The sequence below is a fragment of the Macrosteles quadrilineatus genome, unplaced genomic scaffold, assembly GCF_028750875.1.
Source record: "Macrosteles quadrilineatus isolate MER2022 unplaced genomic scaffold, UCM_ALF_1.0 Scaffold_4__1_contigs__length_99947679, whole genome shotgun sequence".
NCBI classification, from domain to species: domain Eukaryota; kingdom Metazoa; phylum Arthropoda; class Insecta; order Hemiptera; family Cicadellidae; genus Macrosteles; species Macrosteles quadrilineatus.
The window spans coordinates 30,420,473-30,440,941 of NW_026542597.1; the positions used below are offsets into that span (position 1 = coordinate 30,420,473).

The following is a 20,469-nucleotide window of genomic DNA, read 5'->3' on the forward strand; positions in this document are numbered from 1 at the left end:
AAATACAGTTTAATCTTTTCTGAACTTGTTTAGCAGTTATTAAATATTATTAATAACAAATTTATTTGTAGACCTACACACAAACTATTTCATGTACCTATCTAGTTAAAAATATATTTTTAATCTGGTTGCCTCTGCCTGCATTTGAATAGTGAGTTGGCACGGTTGGCAGAAGTGGAGTGCCAAAATGAGGTGACGGCAGTGAAAACCAAACAAAACCATTAAATTCTCATTTGTTGTATATTTTTTTTGTACACAAGCCTAAAAAATTATAAATTGTAAACAATTTAACGTCATAGGTGTGCAGCTAACTGCTGTTCATGGTGGTACTTTCCTGTTAAAGGGAACATTCATTATTATCGATTATTTCTTTTTGAATATCGATATTTTATTTTTCTATCCGATATATTGATTATAACAAATTAAAACATATCAGCTGACAACTTCGATAAGGATAGGCTAATATTGTTCAGTATTAGCAAAGGTACTTTCCTTCTAAAGGGACATTTTTATATCAATGATTTCTTTTGATGACATATCGATATTTTTTTTACCAAACCGTCTGTATATATTCCTTTGTTTTAATATCTTCAAACGCATTTTTTTTTAATTGTTTGTTAAGGTAATTTCCTGTTAAAGGAAAGCATTGCGTCAGCATTCCAATTTAATTTGTAACGATATTTTTCCGATATATCGATATTTTTGGTCCGATATTATCGGAATATCGATATTGAGGCTCCGATATTATCGTCGATATAAATATCGATATTTTCTTTCGATATCCCAACACTAGGAACTGCACATGTGCGTGCGTGCGTGGAGTTGCTGTGCGATATGGCAACAGCGCCTGTTGCTATGGAAACCGCGTCAGGCTCTCCTCGCTCTTATTGGTCTGGTAGACAACCTGGCAGTTCTCCCTCTTACTTGAACGTCAGATAGCCCCACCACGCCGATACTGAAGTTGTATCTATTCAACTATAGTCTGCAGGTGTGCTGTGACAGGCGTAACCTGCTAAAAAAACAGGCCGTCAATGTGATATTGAAACCAATCTCGTAAAATAATTTACCATTACTAGAGTAAGGTTTAATTTTGTTCTGAATTTCTAAAATACAGTGGTCTTCGGAATCTGAAATGAAACATATTTTTGATTAAAATTATATATTTAAAATATACCAATTCAAATCAAAGTAAACTTATAATATTGTAACATTATTAAATTTACTCCGGGTAAAAGGAGAGGTTAGTTTCAGTGTTGGCTACTAGATAGTACCACAAACAGCGTGTTGTAAAATCAATGGCAATGGTGGTAGGTAGACACGGTTACAGTATTTCGTTAATTTCGCTCAAACAAAACAATAATTATTATTTATACAGTTCCCAGTTAATGTCAAACAACATTTTTTTGCTCGATAAAAGAAATAGACAGAATTATGGAAGCTTCATGAAGTTTTCAAAAAGGGTGAAACAATTATTAATTGTTATCTACCATACTGTATCATTACTATCATCATGCATGGAGTTTGACGTATGATAAATATCAACTCAAATACATTGTTATCCTCTATTATTAGAAAAATTAACTTATTTGAACAGAATTTATTATTCTGCGCAAAAGCGAGAAAGCCTGGAGGGGGAAGAGAAGTAGAACAACGGTACTTGGAGCCTTGTTTGAGAGTATGGAGGGGAAGGGAAGGGCAGGCGCGGGAAAGGTGGAGGGGATAGTATCAATTGTAGTACGCGAGAGGCAAGCAAGCGGGAGCGTAGCGAGGCGTGAGTGTATCTGATATAGGCTACGTTCAACGTGGCCTTTAAAGGCGATATCAGTCGTATGGTGGCATCAAGTCTGACTGCAGAATAGCTATATTCCAAGAAGTGATGATAAGTTGCGTAGGGACTTTGTGACAGTGTTAAACAAGTTATACGAGTGCGGCCATTTTTACACCGCGGGAGTTGTTTACGTTCGGACGGTGAGTGTAATCACAACATAACCAAAAATGCTGAAGCTATTAGGGGGACTGAAGGATTACTTGAAATTTCAGGACATAACGACCGATAATGCTATATTCCGTTTGCATAATACATTTACCACGGCATTGTTAATGGCATGTTCATTAGTTATCACAGCGACACAATATGTTGGAAGCCCTATACAGTGTATTGTCAGTGGACTACCTACTCATCCTGTCAATACTTTCTGCTGGATCACCTCTACGTTTACCATGCCTGACGCATTCAGGCGTCAAGTAGGAGTAGAAGTCGCACATCCAGGAGTTAGTAACGATTTTGGCGATGAAGATGCTAAGAAGTACTACACCTACTATCAGTGGGTTTGTTTCGTATTGTTTTTTCAAGCTATTCTCTGCTACACTCCGAAATTCATCTGGGATGCTTGGGAAGGAGGACTTCTTAGGACCATTGTCATGGGTCTGAACATTGGTCTTTGTCATGAGGAGGAGAAATGTAAGAAAAAGAAGGCGCTACTGGACTATCTTCTGAGACACGTTAGGGTAAGTTGTAACTTAAATTTGTTAGGAAGTAGGACTAAAGTTAAGTTACTAACTTAAGCTTTACAAATATCTATCCCACGATAAGCTTATTTGGACTTTGGGCTGCTTCTTAAATGGGCCCGGGCGCATGAGGTTTTAAGTTAGGTTGGTTGGAGCTGCAAGGAAGAGAAGGATTCGCCCAGAACGTAAGGTGGTAAGAGGCACAATTATCTCTTGGCTCCATAGCACATCACAATGCTAATGCACACCGCAGGCCTTTTGGGAGGTTTAACTAACCAAGGAGCCAGAGTACTGGCCAAAATGAACAGTGAGGGGGCTGTAACTGATTTCTTTAAGTTTATAATAAATTTGGTAATTTGTAATAATATACATCAATGCCCTTGAATATTACCGTATAGCCGAATACAGTAGGCCTACATGAAGAAAGAACCCCCTTTGCTTCAGAAGGTACGGAATAGATTTTGAGAATTCCAGTAAAACTCTCCCCAGATAAAAATAAAATGTTCTTCATGTAGGCCTAAGTTAACAGTCAATAAAAAAAAAATGAAAAGTGAAAACCTCTAAAACAATGATGAGAAAAAATAACTTAAGCCCATGTAACCAACGTAAATAACAGCATAACTTACCAAAAGCTTGTAGGTACCGGTAATTGTTTATAATAAGTTATTGTTATTGTAGCCTATTCTTACATAGAAATTAGGCGTAGGCCTATAAGTTAATTCAAAGTATTTTCACACTACCACACTGTATTTTGGCTGCAATTTCTAAAGACACAATTGGTTTTAATTAACTTACTGACTTGTCCCAACATCGACCAACTTCCGAGAATATTTACGCTATTCTAAGCTCCTCTGATCCTAGGTAATGAGGCTCGTGGCTTCTCAATCACTTAAGTTAGCCTATTATTAATATCCTTCCTAAAGTAAGGTGCGTTTGATAGGCCTACCCATTTATTAAAACGTTTTTATTAGCTCGCTTTCTTGTCCGGTACAAATTTTGCAATCAATTTTATACTAACTTCTCGATGAGCTAGAGACTTGAAACATAGCTCACAAATGGAAGACAATGCAATATTATATAATTTAATTTTCATATTTCCCTTGGGCGTTTCACATTTCCCTTGGCTTACACCCCATGGGCTTGTTTTTATTAGCTCGCTTTCCTACAAATTTTGATATCAATTTCACACAAAGTTCCCTATGAGCTAGAGACTTTAAATTTGAAACATAGCTCACAAATGGATGACAATGCAATATTATATCATTTAATTTTCATATTTCCCTTGGGCTACGCCCCATGGGCTTCCAAATTTTCCATGTTTAACCTACATTTTGAAAGAATGTAAATATATCAGTTAATTTAAGTCAGCTGTAAATACTTAAATTTGACAGTTCGAAGAACAGAGGTTAAGAGGTACAGGTAATGCTCCCAAGAGATTCTTTATACAGTAGACTCCCTCTTATCCGGACTCCTTGGGACCGAGGCCAGTCCGGATAACGGTTTTTCCGGTTAAGCCGACATCCCCAAAAACTCATTAAAATGGACCGTTTACGGTGATATTCAACTTAAATTTAGGAGAGCATTGTATTTAGACATGTGATCACTGGTCTCAAATCTTTCCCAAGAGAACAGTCGTTACAGTACCATCCACTTCCTGCCGATCTAGTCCGGTTAAACCAATGTGCCGATAATAATTGTCCGGTTAAAGAGATGTCATTTCCGTCAACTGTAGTCCGGTTAAACCGATGTCCGGTTAAAAGGTGTCTGGATGAGAGGGAGTCTACTGTACAAACAAACATTTCAAAATAAAGATTTAAACAATCTCAATGCAGATATAAAGGTGTTTATTAATAATGTCAATTGTTATTTAGTATTCTAAAGTAAACAATAAATTAAATAGATTAATATATTTATAGTTAGTAGGTAGGCCATACATTCAATCTAATACATAATTATATGAAAATGAAAAGAAACTCAAATAAACCTTAGATTTCCCACATACCTCTGTCTTAATTTGATATAGATGCTTGAATAGTTTTAACATCCACGCACATTAAAAACTAAAAAGTAGAAAATAATTTATAAATAAAAAAAACTTTTTAAAACAAAACGTTTTTAAACGCACTAAAAAGTAGAAAATAATTTATAAATAAGCGGAGAGTATAAATACTTGTAAGATTTAAAACGATAAACGTGGGGTGCATGCAATTGATAATAATACATTAGTTCAATAAGGTGAAGGTAATTGTAAATGATCTATTGCATGCACCCCACGTTTTTTGTTTAAAATCTTACACTACCCAGGCTGACGCTAACCGAAACCCTCGGTCTGTGAGACCCCGCTTTAAAATACACTAACGCTGGGCTTCTGAGACGAGCATGTTATGAACGGACAACCTGTCAAGGTCACGGCACCCACGCAAAATGAACAAAAAATATATCAACAGGTAGGGGAGGAAAAGATGGGAAGGTATTGGGGAAATGGAACCTCCCAAGTAACTCTTAAACAGTTTTGCCAACATGTGTTTTTGAAAATTCTCATGGGCCTGTCAGACTGGGGTTTCGGTATAAGTTTTAATAGTCAAAACTAAGCCAATAGTGTGTTGTATTGAAGCCTATGATGTGATTCATGCTTTTTAATAGGGTTTAGTAAAATTTTTCCATACCTAATGTAGGCCTATGTGTCCCCTTTTCTCTTATCGACAATATAATTCCATAAGGGGCTGTAATAATGTTTCCATTCCAGTTAACATTTCCCTTTCAGTAGCCTATATGTTTGCACTAGTAGGCTACACTTATATTGCTGTTACCTTACCCTTGGTAGTTAAAAAATCTCGCCTAATCAACATAATCTCAATGACATGTGAATCTGATTATGATATGGAAAGGAGTAGCTACCTTGTATAGCCTAAGTAACCAATCAGGATATGACTAGTGACATCGGCTACGATCATCTTTTGGAACTAAAAGCTATCCTTGATTCAGAGATGAGCTTCGATAACCGATGCTTTTTACATTACGGTAGTGGTAGATTGCCGATGTTTTTGTTTAGCCTACATTAATGTTTAGGTCAAACATCAGAGTTTTTAACCAACCATAGAAACATTGATGTTTTTCTGCTACTGAATTGTACAGTACAATAATAGAATAATGAAAATTTTGATTATGATTTATGAGCAAGAAATCATTTTTTTGTATTTATTAACTTACATTGATAGGTATCTAATTAAAAAAATATTGAAAACTGGATGTCACTTCGACAATATCCATTATACAGTGGGGTAAGAGTTATAAATGTTGCCAACATTCAGTTTTTTGATTTGAAATGAATTTTAGCAGGAGCGCTTCCGGCTTCTTTATGTTCAATAATTAAGACCGATATTTCTATTCCAGCAGATGTGAATGAGAAATTGACCATTTAGATCGTTTAACAAGTAGCTAGGATTATAAGCAGAGACAGAAAGCTGATGAAAATCTTAAAACAAAATAACATCGGTTAACTTAGGCCCGAGGTTAACTTAGTTTTTGCCCCGGAAAACTTCAATGTTTTTACAATGATGTTATTGTTACATAGTTGGTCGATACCAATGTTACCATCATTAATCTATTGATGTTCATCTGTACATGCTACGGACTACTGTTTGTGTTCATTTGTACATTAATCATTGAGCTTTTACAAATTTGATCCGGCTAGAGAATCAGCTGATCGTGGTGTAGATGGTTAATTTCATGATGTGTGCTTTGCTGCTTGGTTAGGGGACGAGTTATTGTTTATGATTAGATAATTTATTTGGTTAAATGAGGTTTTAATGACTATGATCCTACTCTCACTCTTCATTCTTAAGTTCATGATTAAAGTTTAAAAGCACCCTAGAATAAGTTATAATCAAAATATGTAACAAAACCATGGATTTGTTCATCATCCCACCATGTCTCATTGATTAGTCACATGGTCTCATCCCAACAGATTACCACCACTTGACCAAAGAGATTGGGCTATGACCAGCAGTGGTCTTAGATCTTATAATGCAGCGGGGGCATGGTTTACCATAAGATATTCATCCCCTAATATAGGTAATTAAATTTCTTTGGTTTTTAAGATTTTGAAAAAGCTACTGGCAATAGGATTACATTTAGATAACTATTTAACTGGTTACAGAAGGTTATTTGATGCTTAACTAGCTGAATTTACTGTTGTAAATTATTGATTTCTGTAGCATACACCAACTTTTAACCAAACTCAACTGAAAGGAGATTTTTATTCAAAAGTATAGCATCTTTTATGTCATAGCTATAATCACAGTACTGTAACAGTAAAACTAAAGATACATAATTTAGTGACAGTAGCGCAGCCTCTTATTTTTCTACGATCAGTTTGAAAACAAAATGGGCTGCAGTAGGTCCTTACACTGTAGAGCTTGGTCCTATTTTAAACCATTTAAAATTACCTACTCAGTTTTCTTAGGATTGAACTGGCGACCTTGTGTAGTGCAAAACTACTGATACAAAATGGACCAGTAGGAGACAATTTTAATTTTAGTTCCCTGTGGACGTGTGGCTTATGTAAGGGGGGTTTTTGATTATTTTTTGTTTACTGTTCCTGTTTGTTGATATTTAACTTATTTTATGCAAGGATCGGGTAAAGATGGTCTTTTAAGCGATACGAGTAGAAAATTTAATGTGAGAGCCTTGGCGAGTGCCTTTTAAACTTTTACGATTGTCTTAAAGGTTAATTACACGAGTTGCGTACCCTACTTTACCTATGGCCGTTTTTTAAATTACTAACAATCACTAGGTGGGTACTCATAACGTCTAGAGGTTGTGTTTTCGTTTATAACTTCTCATTGCCACTGTGATGCAACGTTGTCTCTACCACTCACTCATTGTACATAATCAATTAAATTTGCCTTAACAGCTGATAAGTTTATGTTAGAACTCAGAAACATTACGATTTTACTTCTTTTCTCTCAATCCTTGTATCACATTGGTCCAAACTTGTACTGTAATGTAAAGTAACAAAACAGTGCTGTAAAGTAAGTAAACAAAAACAATAACTCTTAGGTGATTTTTTTCAATTCTAAGAACTGAATTGAAAAGGCTAGTTAAAAAAAACCGGCCGTAGTAGTCCAGTCAAGGAATGAGGTGTAGAGTGCGTGAGCAGGTAACTAAGCGATTCCTTCAGAAACTTGTTCAGGGGGCTTAGGGTGTTAACATACCAAAAGTCCTGACTCCTAGGTGGTGAGCCAGGGGGTGGAGAGGGGAAAAAAGGGGGGGAGAAAGGTACGCATTTTGGGTTTTTTGATTATATCTCGAAAACTATCAACTTTTTGTATACTATAGTAAATTATAAAATTGAAGAAGATTAAATTTTCTCCACGAAAAGTATATAATGTGTTTATTTTGGTTCAACAGATTACTAGTTATAACTTATTTAATTGATATCTTATTAAAATCTTCTTCCATAAGAAATACATGTAAATTAGTATGCGAAATGGGGCGAATCCTATCCGCCCAAAGTAAATATAAATGATATTCTGGAAATCTTGACAAAATTTCCAGTAATTTGACACTTTAATCATTAAAATTGATCCAAATTTAAGGCGAGGGCGAGGTAACAAAATTTCGAGTTTTGGTGGTTTTTTATTGGAAATATAAAAAAAACCTTAAATCATCCCATTTTTAAACGCTCACCCTCGCTTTAATTTTTGACAAAATTTCATGATTAAAGTGTGAAATTACTGGAAATTTTGTCAATATTTCCAGAATATCAGTTATATTTCCTTTGGGCGGATAGGATTCGCCCCATTTCGCATACTAATTTACATGTATTTCTTATGGAAGGAGTATTTTAATAAGATATCAATTAAATAAGTTATAACTCGTAATCTGTTGAACCAAAATAAACACATTATATACTTTTCTTGTAGAAAATTTAATCTTCTTCAATTTTATAATTTACTATAGTATACAAACAGTTGATAGTTTTCGAGATATAATAAAAAAACCCAAAATGCGTACCTTTTCCCCCCCTTTTTCCCCCCTCCACCCCCTGGCTCACCACCTAGGAGTCAGGACTTTTGGTATGTTAACACCCTAAGCCCCCTGAACAAGTTTCTGAAGGAATCGCTTAGTTACCTGCTCACGCACTCTACACCTACTTTTGGATCATTCATTGACTGGACTATAGGTAAACTATATTATAACCAAATCAAGGATGTACTGCAATTATAACCAATTAATTGTTCTCTGCTATTGCTGTATAGCCAAACTGTAACGAAAACATAGTAAAATACACTCCAAAAACTCAGGAGAAATGTTCATTTGACCTCAACATGAATCAAACAGACTTTACTACAACGACGAATATACGAAAGGTTCACTTGCTCTATCCAAGCCAAATTAACAGCATCAAAACGTACCGGTATACAAAAATGTAATACTAGTTAAGAAATTTGTTGTGTCTTGATTTCTCGTTAAAATGATTGGTAACACCCCGATATCCACGTTTTTGCACTAAACTAAACCAAAACCACCGTCCGTCTCACACTTCACACTTGATTTCTGTAAGAATCGCCAGTTTGAGGATTCCTTGTTCACCAGTGTGCCACCGCGGGTAATTTAATGGCGGCCAATTTGGCTGTCCGGCCTGGGGATGAATAACAGCCTATCCGCCCTCCCCTCTCAGCCCAGTTTTGGTTTTAATTACCCCCCTAGCTCCCGCTGTTTAATTTGTATAAAGACAGTTGTGACGGGAACCAGTTTGGTGTTTGGGCCGCAGGAGGTGTTCTTGTTCTGCTCACTGGCACTGATCCCCTTCCCTTCTCTTGTCGTTCTGGTCCAGTAGGAATTCCATCTACGGCTGCCACAGCCGCCGTACTTTCTCTCCGTGTTCTGGTTCCATCTGCTTCTCCTCTGATCTCGTCTCTGAGCGAGACAACTAGTGGATCAGAAAATTGTTTATTTTCACCCGTGCTTTTTGGCGGACTATGAATGCAATTGTCCAAATCAGTTTGGGTTATGTACTGTCTTTAACAGATGGAATCACCACAGAAAATAATCTATTACATTACTGTACTTGTTTTAATTAGCTGTGTAATATTTCGGATGGGCGGTGTTATGTTCAATTGTTTAATTTAAATAGAATATACCTTCGATATTACGTATAGATTAACATTGGATTAGAGGTCAGCTGAAAATATAATGTTAATTTCATCTTAGGTCAATTCCTTAGATTAAACTTCAATTGAAATCCGTTTCTTGTGTGTTTAGTTCGTGATTTTAAATTCAAAGCAAATTCAGTAGTTTGCTACGTACAACACTTGTTTTAGCCTACTTATTTGATAATCCCCAGTGTTGTCTTGAGCACACACTTCAGATAATATTGATTTATGGTCAACTTATTGAGAATCTTGCAACAGTTTTGGTGACGTTTCAAGGTATTGTCACGTATGTCTGTTGACTATTCTTATGAATCGAGTGAAGTAATGAGATTAAATATATAGTGGTTTAAATTACCTTGTTACTGTCAAAACGATCCTTTGTAGTTAGTAGACTACAGCTGTTTCATGCTACGAATGGAGCACATCATCAGGTCAGAAGAATGTCAAGTAGTCTTCATATTCCTCGCAGTGGAGTTCGTCAAAAGTTTAATAATAAATAGAGAACAAAACACATAACACACGGAAACACGAAACATTTAATATTGGTCGATCAGACGACGGTAACAACACACGTGATACGGCGCCGGTAGAGGGTGAGTCGCGACTGTCACGTGCCGTCGGCGTTGACCCCTACTCCTACTCCACTGTTATCCTTATCTCGTTCCTTTGTTTTCTGTTTATTGTGTATATGAATAGCGGTATTGTAGATGATGTTTGATTCGAATGATAATTGTTCATTTAATATATTCTGTGGTTGTTCTTTTGACGCCTTGTAGATTTCAAACTCCTCAACTGTATCCATGTATCGTCCTTTATTGCAGAGTTGTACTATTTCTAAATTATTGTCAATATTTGTGTAATTATGGTTGGATGAAATTAAGTGGTTTGCATACGCTGATTTTGAATTTTTCTTTGGCATATGTTCCTTAAACCTGATGGAAAAAGATCTTGATGTTTGGCCTATGTAAAAATTGGGACAATCGTCACATTTTAGTTTGTAAACTCCTGTTTTGTCCATTGTATTAGTTCTAGACGGTTGTCGTTCTTTGACGATGGTAGACAGTTTATTGTTACTTGCGAACTACGGTGTCGTACTGAACCACACCTTGACTAAAGAATTGGCTAAGAATGATGTAGTCGTATCTTTCAAAAGTAACAATACACTGTCTACCATCGTCAAAGAACGACAACCGTCTAGAACTAATACAATGGACAAAACAGGAGTTTACAAACTAAAATGTGACGATTGTCCCAATTTTTACATAGGCCAAACATCAAGATCTTTTTCCATCAGGTTTAAGGAACATATGCCAAAGAAAAATTCAAAATCAGCGTATGCAAACCACTTAATTTCATCCAACCATAATTACACAAATATTGACAATAATTTAGAAATAGTACAACTCTGCAATAAAGGACGATACATGGATACAGTTGAGGAGTTTGAAATCTACAAGGCGTCAAAAGAACAACCACAGAATATATTAAATGAACAATTATCATTCGAATCAAACATCATCTACAATACCGCTATTCATATACACAATAAACAGAAAACAAAGGAACGAGATAAGGATAACAGTGGAGTAGGAGTAGGGGTCAACGCCGACGGCACGTGACAGTCGCGACTCACCCTCTACCGGCGCCGTATCACGTGTGTTGTTACCGTCGTCTGGTCGACCAATATTAAATGTTTCGTGTTTCCGTGTGTTATGTGTTTTGTTCTCTATTTATTATTAAACTTTTGACGAACTCCACTGCGAGGAATATGAAGACTACTTGACATTCTTCTGACCTGATGATGTGCTCCATTCGTAGCATGAAACAGCTGTAGTCTACTAACTACAAAGGATCGTTTTGACAGTAACAAGGTAATTTAAACCACTATATAGTTAATTCAGACGATCCAGAGGCCATTCCACCATGAAAATGAGATTAAACACTTTGACAGTATTAGCGAGAAATATATTTAAATCTATTAGTAGACATACACAAGATCAAGTGTTGCAAACTTGGTAGCGAACAGTTTCACCCAATAAGTAAAAATTTCTTAAAATTTGCATTTAAATAAACACCTGTGGTATCGTTTTTTTAAGAAGTCTCCATTTTGTGCTTCGGGAATGATAAATTCTCAAAATACCATAAGACCGTATCGTAGAGGAGGGACCAGTAAAAAATTATAAAAAGATTACGGTTATATGGACGTATTCTCGTCAGACTCAACAACAGTAGACTGAAGATGAAATAAAAGATGTTCAATAAGTAGAGTACTGCAAAAAGCTGACCAAGACTGTTGGCTGAATTCAACCGTTGACGATCTAGTAAAGAGAAACACCTCTGAAGAAGATGAGGTGGAATACGGTACAAAAACAAGTTAAACGGCTATGAATCCCCAAAAAAATGAATACAGTTGGTAGGTGACAAGTTAACGAGGGATAAACAACACAGTCGATCCATGCGAGGTTTTATTTAGGAGAAAGAAGAAATGTACGAGATGCTTTAATAGTTGAAGTGCTGTAAAGAAGAGGAGCATTGATTTGATGAAATAAGACTTTATGAAGTTTTCCGTAATCCTAGACATAGGTCAACATAGCCCCTTCGTAGGCAATTATATTATTTAGTGAAAGAAGCTGATCGAAAACGCGGTGTTTTCACGTTACAAAAATGGTCCCGCCGGGCCGGATAGGTTACTCACGCCCCGCTGTGGACGTGTGTTTGAGTGAGGCAAGGCAAACCAGTTTCGGCGAGTTATGGTAGTATCACTATGTCAGGGGCAAGCCCGATCATCGTTTGTTTTTGTGTGGCTAATTGTCGTTCATTATTTGGCTTCCCGCCAGCTATCTATAACTGTTGTTCGACCACCTATGATTGATTTTTATCAAGCCGATCTGGCTTATACTGGCTCCAGATTGCAAATTGTGCACTTTGTAATTTTGCGTTTTTTGTGAGTTTGTTTTTCAACCGAGTATGGTGATTTACGGGGACGATGAATTTTCTTTAGGAGGCAATGATTGGTTTCGGATTCTAGAGCCCACCCGGTGTAGGTGTTAAGATGCAAGAAATGTTTTGAGATAAAATAATTTATGGTGGTGGATTTAAATGACGTTTTTGTTTACTGTATGTGATGAGCGGTCAAGGTGTCGATGCGATACCGGAAACGTTCGCACTGCTCAAAGAATGTATAACAATATTGTTTAGTGGGTAAGCAAAGTGTTCAATTACCATATGATTAATGGTGGTTTTCCCCCCGCTTGGTATGGTAGTTTGTTGTTCATTAGACGTACATCCGTGCGTGTATAACTGGTAGCAATTAGCGCGATTGTCACAGTCGTAACGAGATAGCAGTAGATATACAGTAGTGTTATCATAATCCATAATCGCTGTAGCGTTGTTACTGAGGAGTAAGTTCTTTGAGTAAGTTAACGGTTTGGAAACGATAGTCACGCTTTAGTTTCAAATGAAAGGTTTCCGATCACTTCCAACAGATAACGTTATTGCACTTTTCGCTGCAGTTCATTTAGGTAGGATTTTTATAGGCTATATCCATTGTATGTAAGTTCCCTTTCTTTTGCAAGATCAACTAGTGATTACTCATGGCAGTTCTATTGTCTCGTATAAACGTCATGTACCTGTAACTCCTATATAGCATGACGTCATGGCATCTATGATTCAGAGGAGGATCTGATTTCAATTGCGCAAAATTGCACTACTGCATTAACTCGTCAGAACCATCGAAGTTGTGTTATATACTTCGATGGTCAGAACTCGTCTCGATGACAGTAAAATAATCAAAAACCCTTTCAGTGACATAGCCGCACTCCATTATGCTTGCTTCTTTATTCACATTGTAGTCATAATGTTTATTGGCTAGTCCAACTAATTTCAAAATGAGGTTTAACAGAAGCCAGCAAAACTGAGACTAAAGGTTTCGTCACAGCGGTTCGTTTAAGAGTTCTTTTGTTTGTTCATTCGACCGGTGACAATACTACAACTAACAAGGTTGTTTAATAAGGCTCCCAGTGCCAGTATTCTCACTTAATTATCAGAAAAAAACTTCTTTGGGAATCATTGTAAAATACCTGTCATATTTTAACGAACCCCAAACTTAAAATAAAATAAATTTCATGTTTACAAATCTTGCATCGTGTATTATTGAATAATTAATTAATTGTAAATATTATTGAAATATTTGCGAGTACTTAAAAAAAATGTGTTTAGGATGCATCTCTATTCCACCTATTCTGGCTTCAATGAGTGATCTTCCACTCCCTTATTCTTCGTTAATAATAAAATGTCTTGTGTTTAGTATAAAAGTTAGAATCGTAGAATAATCGTACTCCCTCATAGTAAATCATCCTTGAATTGAGCTGATGACAGTGTATGTCTCTGTACTGTTTATGTAGAAAGTGTACTGACATTCAATTTTTCATAAAAAAATAATATCTCTAAATATTTTTACCACACGCCAACAAGACTTGAGTTTTCATTAATTAGCCAAATTGCACTTTTTAAAGCAAAAGTTAGTATCAGTGATTGATTTTGAGCACCTGAAGTAAACATCTTATCCATTTCTCCCTGCAGCTAATTTTTCAAATAGAATACATTATTGAATGTGCCACTAGCTAGAGTGTGCTACAGTCATAAATATATTTTCCTTTTGTGTTTGAAACTTTAAAAACATTTTAGTTAGGTAGTTACTTTTTAGTTTTTATAGTCGATAACAAATGCTATAAATTACCAGTTGCCGTTTCAGTTTTTTTGCTAAGAACTTAGCTTATTCGACAAAAAATGGAAATACTTGATATCCAGAGCACTTTGTCATCGTTGGTTCATTTTACTACGTATCTCATTTTAAAACCAACTAGCAACATATTTAACAGTGTTTGGTGTCTACTACATTCTCTATAAAGACCGTATGCGTTCAGTTTGCCAAGTGTTGTTGTCTGATCAGTGGTCTATGTCCCACGTGTGCAGCTGTGGTGGCGACTGTCCCAGTAGGTCGTTACCCCCAGGGATGCTGTGTGTGTATCGACCTCTTTATACTAAAGAAGGTGTCCCTTTTCCTTCTCGCACCCGCACCTGGTCTTTTCTGAATCTTCAATCATGTTCTCGTTCTTAATCTGCTGCTTATTTTCAAGGTTAAAATTTGATATAAATTTAATCCACGCATTCGAAAAATCCCTTTCAGCTGTCAATGGAAATTACTTTCGATGCGTTGATTGATGTATCTCTCGTACCTCGTGAACAGATTGGTTAATCTCATTGGCACAGTTAATTGTGATCGTAAGTTTGGTGTTTTATTTTTCTTATAGGTACATCTTTATTTTAAAACCAACTAGCAACAGAAATTAGTGTGCGATGTCCACTACTTTCTCTATAAAAACCGTATGCGTTCAGTTTGCCAAGTGTTGTTGTCTGGATCAGTGGTCCAGTAGCCTACCATTAAAACAACTTCACTAGGTCTTCTAAGAGTAGGGTTTGATAGATATGAAGGTTCAAAGTGGAATTTATTGATATACTTTGTCAATTCTTACCAAAATCAGCTACTTCTTTAGCTAGCAAAATTAACTAATGATTAACCAGCAATAGTCCAATGATAAAAGACTGCTGTGCCCAGTGTTGAATTAACAACTACTGACCTCTCAGGATTGAACCAGTTACCTTCTGACCTCACGAGTTCTAACCAACTCAGCTACTTGCTAGATCCAGTTCTACATGTAAGTTTTTTAGGAAATCCTGCCGATAGATTTGTTTAGTCATTGGTTTCTTCCGTCGCAAGGGTTTGAAGGCAATCGTCATCTAATTTTCTCATCATAATGGAAGATTACATAATTGTTGGAAAATTCACTCGGTAAATGCAATTTCCACCAAATGTGTTGCTCTTCGTTGAATTATTCTCTGCATTGCCCTCAGGGTAACCAGCTGAGATCTTTGTCCTCGACAGTTTATCCCAGCTATGACATCATACCCTGTCAGCAGTACGTGGTCGCCTTCTCCTCTGGCTCGCCTGTTCTTGGAAACCTCCACCAGCGGTTGCTGTCCTCCAGCATGCCGCGATAAGTTTCCCAGAAAACTCGTTACGTGAAACGAACTCATTCTAGCAAATTTTAATGGCTTAATCAGCGCGTTTCTGAAAGTAGTTAGGAATGATTTGTATGTGCGAGGACTTGTGACTATTAATCAAACCTGTTGTGCTGTGGCTGTGTGGTGTGCTCGGCTGCTCGCCCGCACATGTGCGATGGACAGGTGCGACGTGCGATGCGCGAGTGTGAGTGTGAGTGTGAGAAGCCGTTTATAAAGCTATCTATCACTGGCTCGGCGGGGTGTCTGCGTCTCTATCAGACCAACTTGTCTGTCACAACGCGGAAATGCAATATTTGTGACAAAATAAAATCACGCCTGACTAAAAACTTCCCAATCAAATAATAGCTGCAAATCCCACAACCATTTCTTTGGACGGTGGAAGATTCGATTTGAAAGTTAAGTTTGTCCAGATTTTTTACTCGCATAATATTTGTGATTTAGAAAAGTTATTGTCGACACTGTGAATGAATTCCAGGAAGTGTTGTTATTATAGTCCAATAATTACTTACCTGATTGAGAAACAACTTCCAGGCAAACTACTCGTCATTACGTCACAGCAAAAGACCGCGGCAGAAATACCTAGGCGAAAATAATGGAAAAACCACAATTGATTTGTATGTGCATATTGCACAACATCACTTGAGTAGTCGTCAGTTATTTTACAATGTTATTGTTGAAACTTGCAGTTTTGGAGCTGACATAATATTGTATGTACTGTAGTTGAAATAGTAGCCTTGATTCCAACAACCACCCACAGTTGATCTTCCTGAGTCATCTAGTGGGCTCGCCCCCGTCCGCGTTGTGCGCTTACAATAGACATTGTGTACGCAGGCGACGAGGGTGGTTTTCCGGGAGAAAAGATTTAACTGACTTGTACCACATACATCTTTCCTCATTAGGCCAGATAAGAAACTGCTGACGCATATTTAATTTTGTTTACCAACGTTAAGTGAAGGGAAATTTATATGATAAATAAGAGAAAGCTACTTGAAGTAGCCGATACCTGATCTTCGAGTGCTAACAAAAAACAAGTCATTGAAATACTCTGCGTTTATTTTGGCTGTGTCGTTATTTATGAAACATATTAATCAGCAGAATATTTAACCTAAATGACCATCAATAATTATCTTTAGAAAAGTCAATACTGTATAGATTTTTAAGAGTTAAAAATGGGCCCAGTTTTCCCTGATCATTGTTGCTAGGTACAGAAAAAGCTTATCTTAGTCAACTCTGTACACTATTATCCGTTCTTGCATTCATACTCAGCTGTAAAATACTGTGTAGGGTAATCAAAGCACGTCGCAGACTCGTTGGAACTGATCAAGTAATCAATAGTCTGGGTGAATAGACTCTCTAATAAATTTAAGATTCACTATTATGCAATTTGAGCTAAGTTGTTCAAATACTGTACTCTGTATTTACAAATCTACAATCAGCCTTAATGCTCCATTGCCCATGTTTCTTTTGAGAAAAACTTCCTATTTTCACTGCCCAATTTGTTTCAATCCTCAAGTTTTTATTCTGACATCAATCGAACTAAATCTTGATCATAGCCATAACCCAGAGCTCAGATCACTTCTGCTCGATTCCCTTTGTACTTGGAGAGAGGCTGAACTTGTTTGCTCCTTTTTCTTCGCCACGTTGCAATTACACTGTCAAGTCCGTCTTGACACGAGGGCTTGCTCTCGTTACGTAATTGTTGTCGGATTCGACCTCTGCAGCTGCGGACATTGCAGCCAACGTCCTCCGTCGACCTTCCCGCCGGGGGAATTGCCTTTCTTACAGGCTTCTCTGAAACGCCGTTACCCGGTTCGGTGAAACAGTGATGAAATCGGTGTGGCCTAATGCTTAATAATAATGTATGTAATATGAAATTATTGTACGGTTAATTCTCAATATGTTATATGTTTTATTTGTGGGTGTAAGAGTGTCATTTTGAATGGCAAGAGACTCAATTTGTTACACATATCCTGGAAGTGTTTACCTTAGTCAAAGTTGGCTAAAGGTTGAAACCACTCAAGCTTCTTACAACACATAATTTAGTGGGATATTGGGCTGATTAGATTAAGTTCAGGTCTAGTTTTGAATAACATGAAATAAGATCAGGGTTTCGTGACGAATTGTGTAGATTAATAAAATATATTGCCGTAGTACAGTAACTTCAAATACTGGATAACGAGGTTTCATTACTTAAATTACTTATTGTATTGACGGTGATTTAATTCTATCCAATCATATCCAACCCGTTTCAGGTTTAACAATTTTAGATGTTGCAGCTTTGACTAATCAAAACATGTTATGTTGCAGAGACACAACATGTACGCGATTCGCTACTGGTTCTGTGAGGCGCTCTGCCTGGTCAACATCGTGGTGCAGCTGTACTTCATGAACAAGTTCTTCGACGGAGAGTTCCTCAGCTACGGCTGGCGAGTCATGACGTTCTCCGAGCAAGTGCAGGAAGACCGAGTAGATCCCATGGTGTACATCTTCCCCAGGGTCACCAAGTGCACCTTCCACAAGTACGGAGCCTCTGGAACCATCCAAAAACACGACTCACTCTGCATCCTTCCCTTGAACATCGTCAACGAGAAGACCTACATCTTCATCTGGTTCTGGTTCATCATTCTGTTGACTCTGCTGTCGTTCCTGGTCATGTACCGAGCCATCATCATCGCCTGTCCGTCAGTGAGGCCCATGCTGCTGAGGGCCAGGAACAAGCTGGTGCCGCGGGAAGTGGCGGAGGCCATAGCGAGGAAGACGGACGTCGGCGACTGGTGGATCATATACATGCTGAGTCGCAACATGGACCCCATCATATACCGCGAGATGATCACCGAACTGGCCAAGAAGATAGAAACAGCGGCTAGCAACAGTCAATGATACAGGAGCAAAGGCGAGGAAATTGCCGCCATCCAACTTGAAGATCCTGGTCCTGCCCGTGCCTATTGACCCTAGGCAGCTATTTTGTATCTTAGTGTATATTTGTAAAGTATTTTGTTTACGGAATATATGTCGTACTCTACTGTTACTCTCTATGTGTTCTCTATTTGATTTATTATTTTGGTTTTGAAATTCCCAATTTTTAAATCTTTTGCAAAGTGTGTTTTGACTGTTTAAATTATCGAATTGTAAGACTGATAATTATTGTTAATTAAGATTTTGCTGAAATTTTATCATGACGTAGAAGTTTTTCCGTTTTATGTGCACAAGTACTTTTTCCTCAAGTCAATTAAAGATCATTCCATTTTAAGCGTTCCATATTCTAAGCTTATAACATTTGCTCAGGATGTCTATATGCATCTTCTTGCCGCTTTTTTCGCTTAAATATATTGTTTCAAATTCGTGTGAATTTATTCAAATGCTACAGTACTACGTTTTTGTATCTTCAACTCACTGTACCTTGAAATAATAATTTTTAATTGTTGTAGGCCTATTTAAGAACTAATTGACAAACTAATTTTCACGAAACTGGCAAAACGTTGTCTATTGGATTCCCTGAGCGAATGTTCCACATACCATGCTGTATATTTCTCTATGTGTTCTTGCAGTTGCGACGGTGTTGCCACGAAGACTGCCACTCTTGTGCCTTTGACACTGTCGTGTTGTATTGACTGTGATTATTTATACTTTTGTAAGCCCAGAGTAGTTAAAGGCCTAATTGGAAAGCTAAGATTCGCTGTATTCAGATTGGGAATTATCCTAGTGGAATGTCTAGTGTTACGTTTGTATCTAGTGTATGTATATATCATTGTGAATTTGAATGTAGAATCGGTTTGTATTCAGTTCTATCTTACTCAGTTTATTTTCTGTTGTAATTTACATCGGGCAGACTCAGTGTATGCTCAATATTTATTACTTTATTTATTATGTAGTAGACCTGCAATTGGTGACTGAACCGAAGATTGTTGATTCCGATTTTTAATAACTGTTGTCTCAAACTTTTAGGTTAGAAATGTGACGTGTGCATTTGTAGAGTAAAATAAATTTACAAAGCTCTGTATTTTATATACATTTGGTACTTCTTTACTTTTATGTACTCTATTTTGTATCGATATTCCATGGTCGATTGTTAGACTTTTAATGATACTTCATATACATATACAATGGTAGCGTTTCGGGCTGCGTATGTTAGTAAAAGCACACCATTTAAACTATAGGCTGTGGTTCCAAATACTTCCTTACATTCTACAATAAAGACATGTTTTATACAGTTTTATACATAATATATACAGAGTTGTGTACTGTAAGGTTGCTGTTGCTATGCTATTGGGCATCCAGCTATTACGTTCCATTTTATTGTACTTTGTAGTCCATTGTCAGCATTAGTGCATGCTTCATATGATTTGCTATACAAATAAATTCATGGTTCAAGTATTTTTAAAATATAGTTTTATTCATCCCTATTAGATTTTCTCTTCTTTAGAATTTTGAAATTGAAAAAAATTAGGTTAATTCATGGGTGAAAATAAATTTTTGGTAAGGACAGTGTAGACACCTATATTTTACATCTAACAAAGTACAAATAATTTAAAATCTTTAAAATATTGAACAGATCTTTCAAGGAAAGTAAACAGGAAAGTTATATAAATATATATATTTTTACTTAGTTCATTTCAATGCCGTTCGTGTCAATGAATTGGTCTTGTATCTCAACCAATAAGACAAGGGCAAGAGTACTTATATTGATTAAATAAGTGATACGATATGGATATCTCAA

At 36.8% G+C, this 20,469-nt stretch overlaps 1 protein-coding gene across 1 annotated transcript; it reads left to right on the top strand.

Moving 5' to 3' along the window:
- The first annotated feature begins 1,717 nt into the window (after nucleotides 1-1,717).
- Nucleotides 1,718-20,135, top strand: LOC128991498 (innexin inx1). The gene is made up of 2 exons (XM_054414424.1): nucleotides 1,718-2,508; nucleotides 18,060-20,135. Exons 1-2 carry the CDS (start codon nucleotides 1,996-1,998, stop codon nucleotides 18,630-18,632), a joined length of 1,086 nt encoding a protein of 361 aa, XP_054270399.1. The 5' UTR covers nucleotides 1,718-1,995; the 3' UTR covers nucleotides 18,633-20,135.
- Nucleotides 20,136-20,469: the final 334 nt, after the last annotated feature.

Coding starts and splice junctions, on each gene's coding strand:
- LOC128991498 (XM_054414424.1), top strand. CDS start 1,996: ATGCTGAAGCTATTAGGGGGACTGAAGGATTACTTGAAATTTCAGGAC. Junction 2,509..18,059: donor ATCTTCTGAGACACGTTAGG/GTAAGTTGTAAC, acceptor GTTATGTTGCAG/AGACACAACATGTACGCGAT.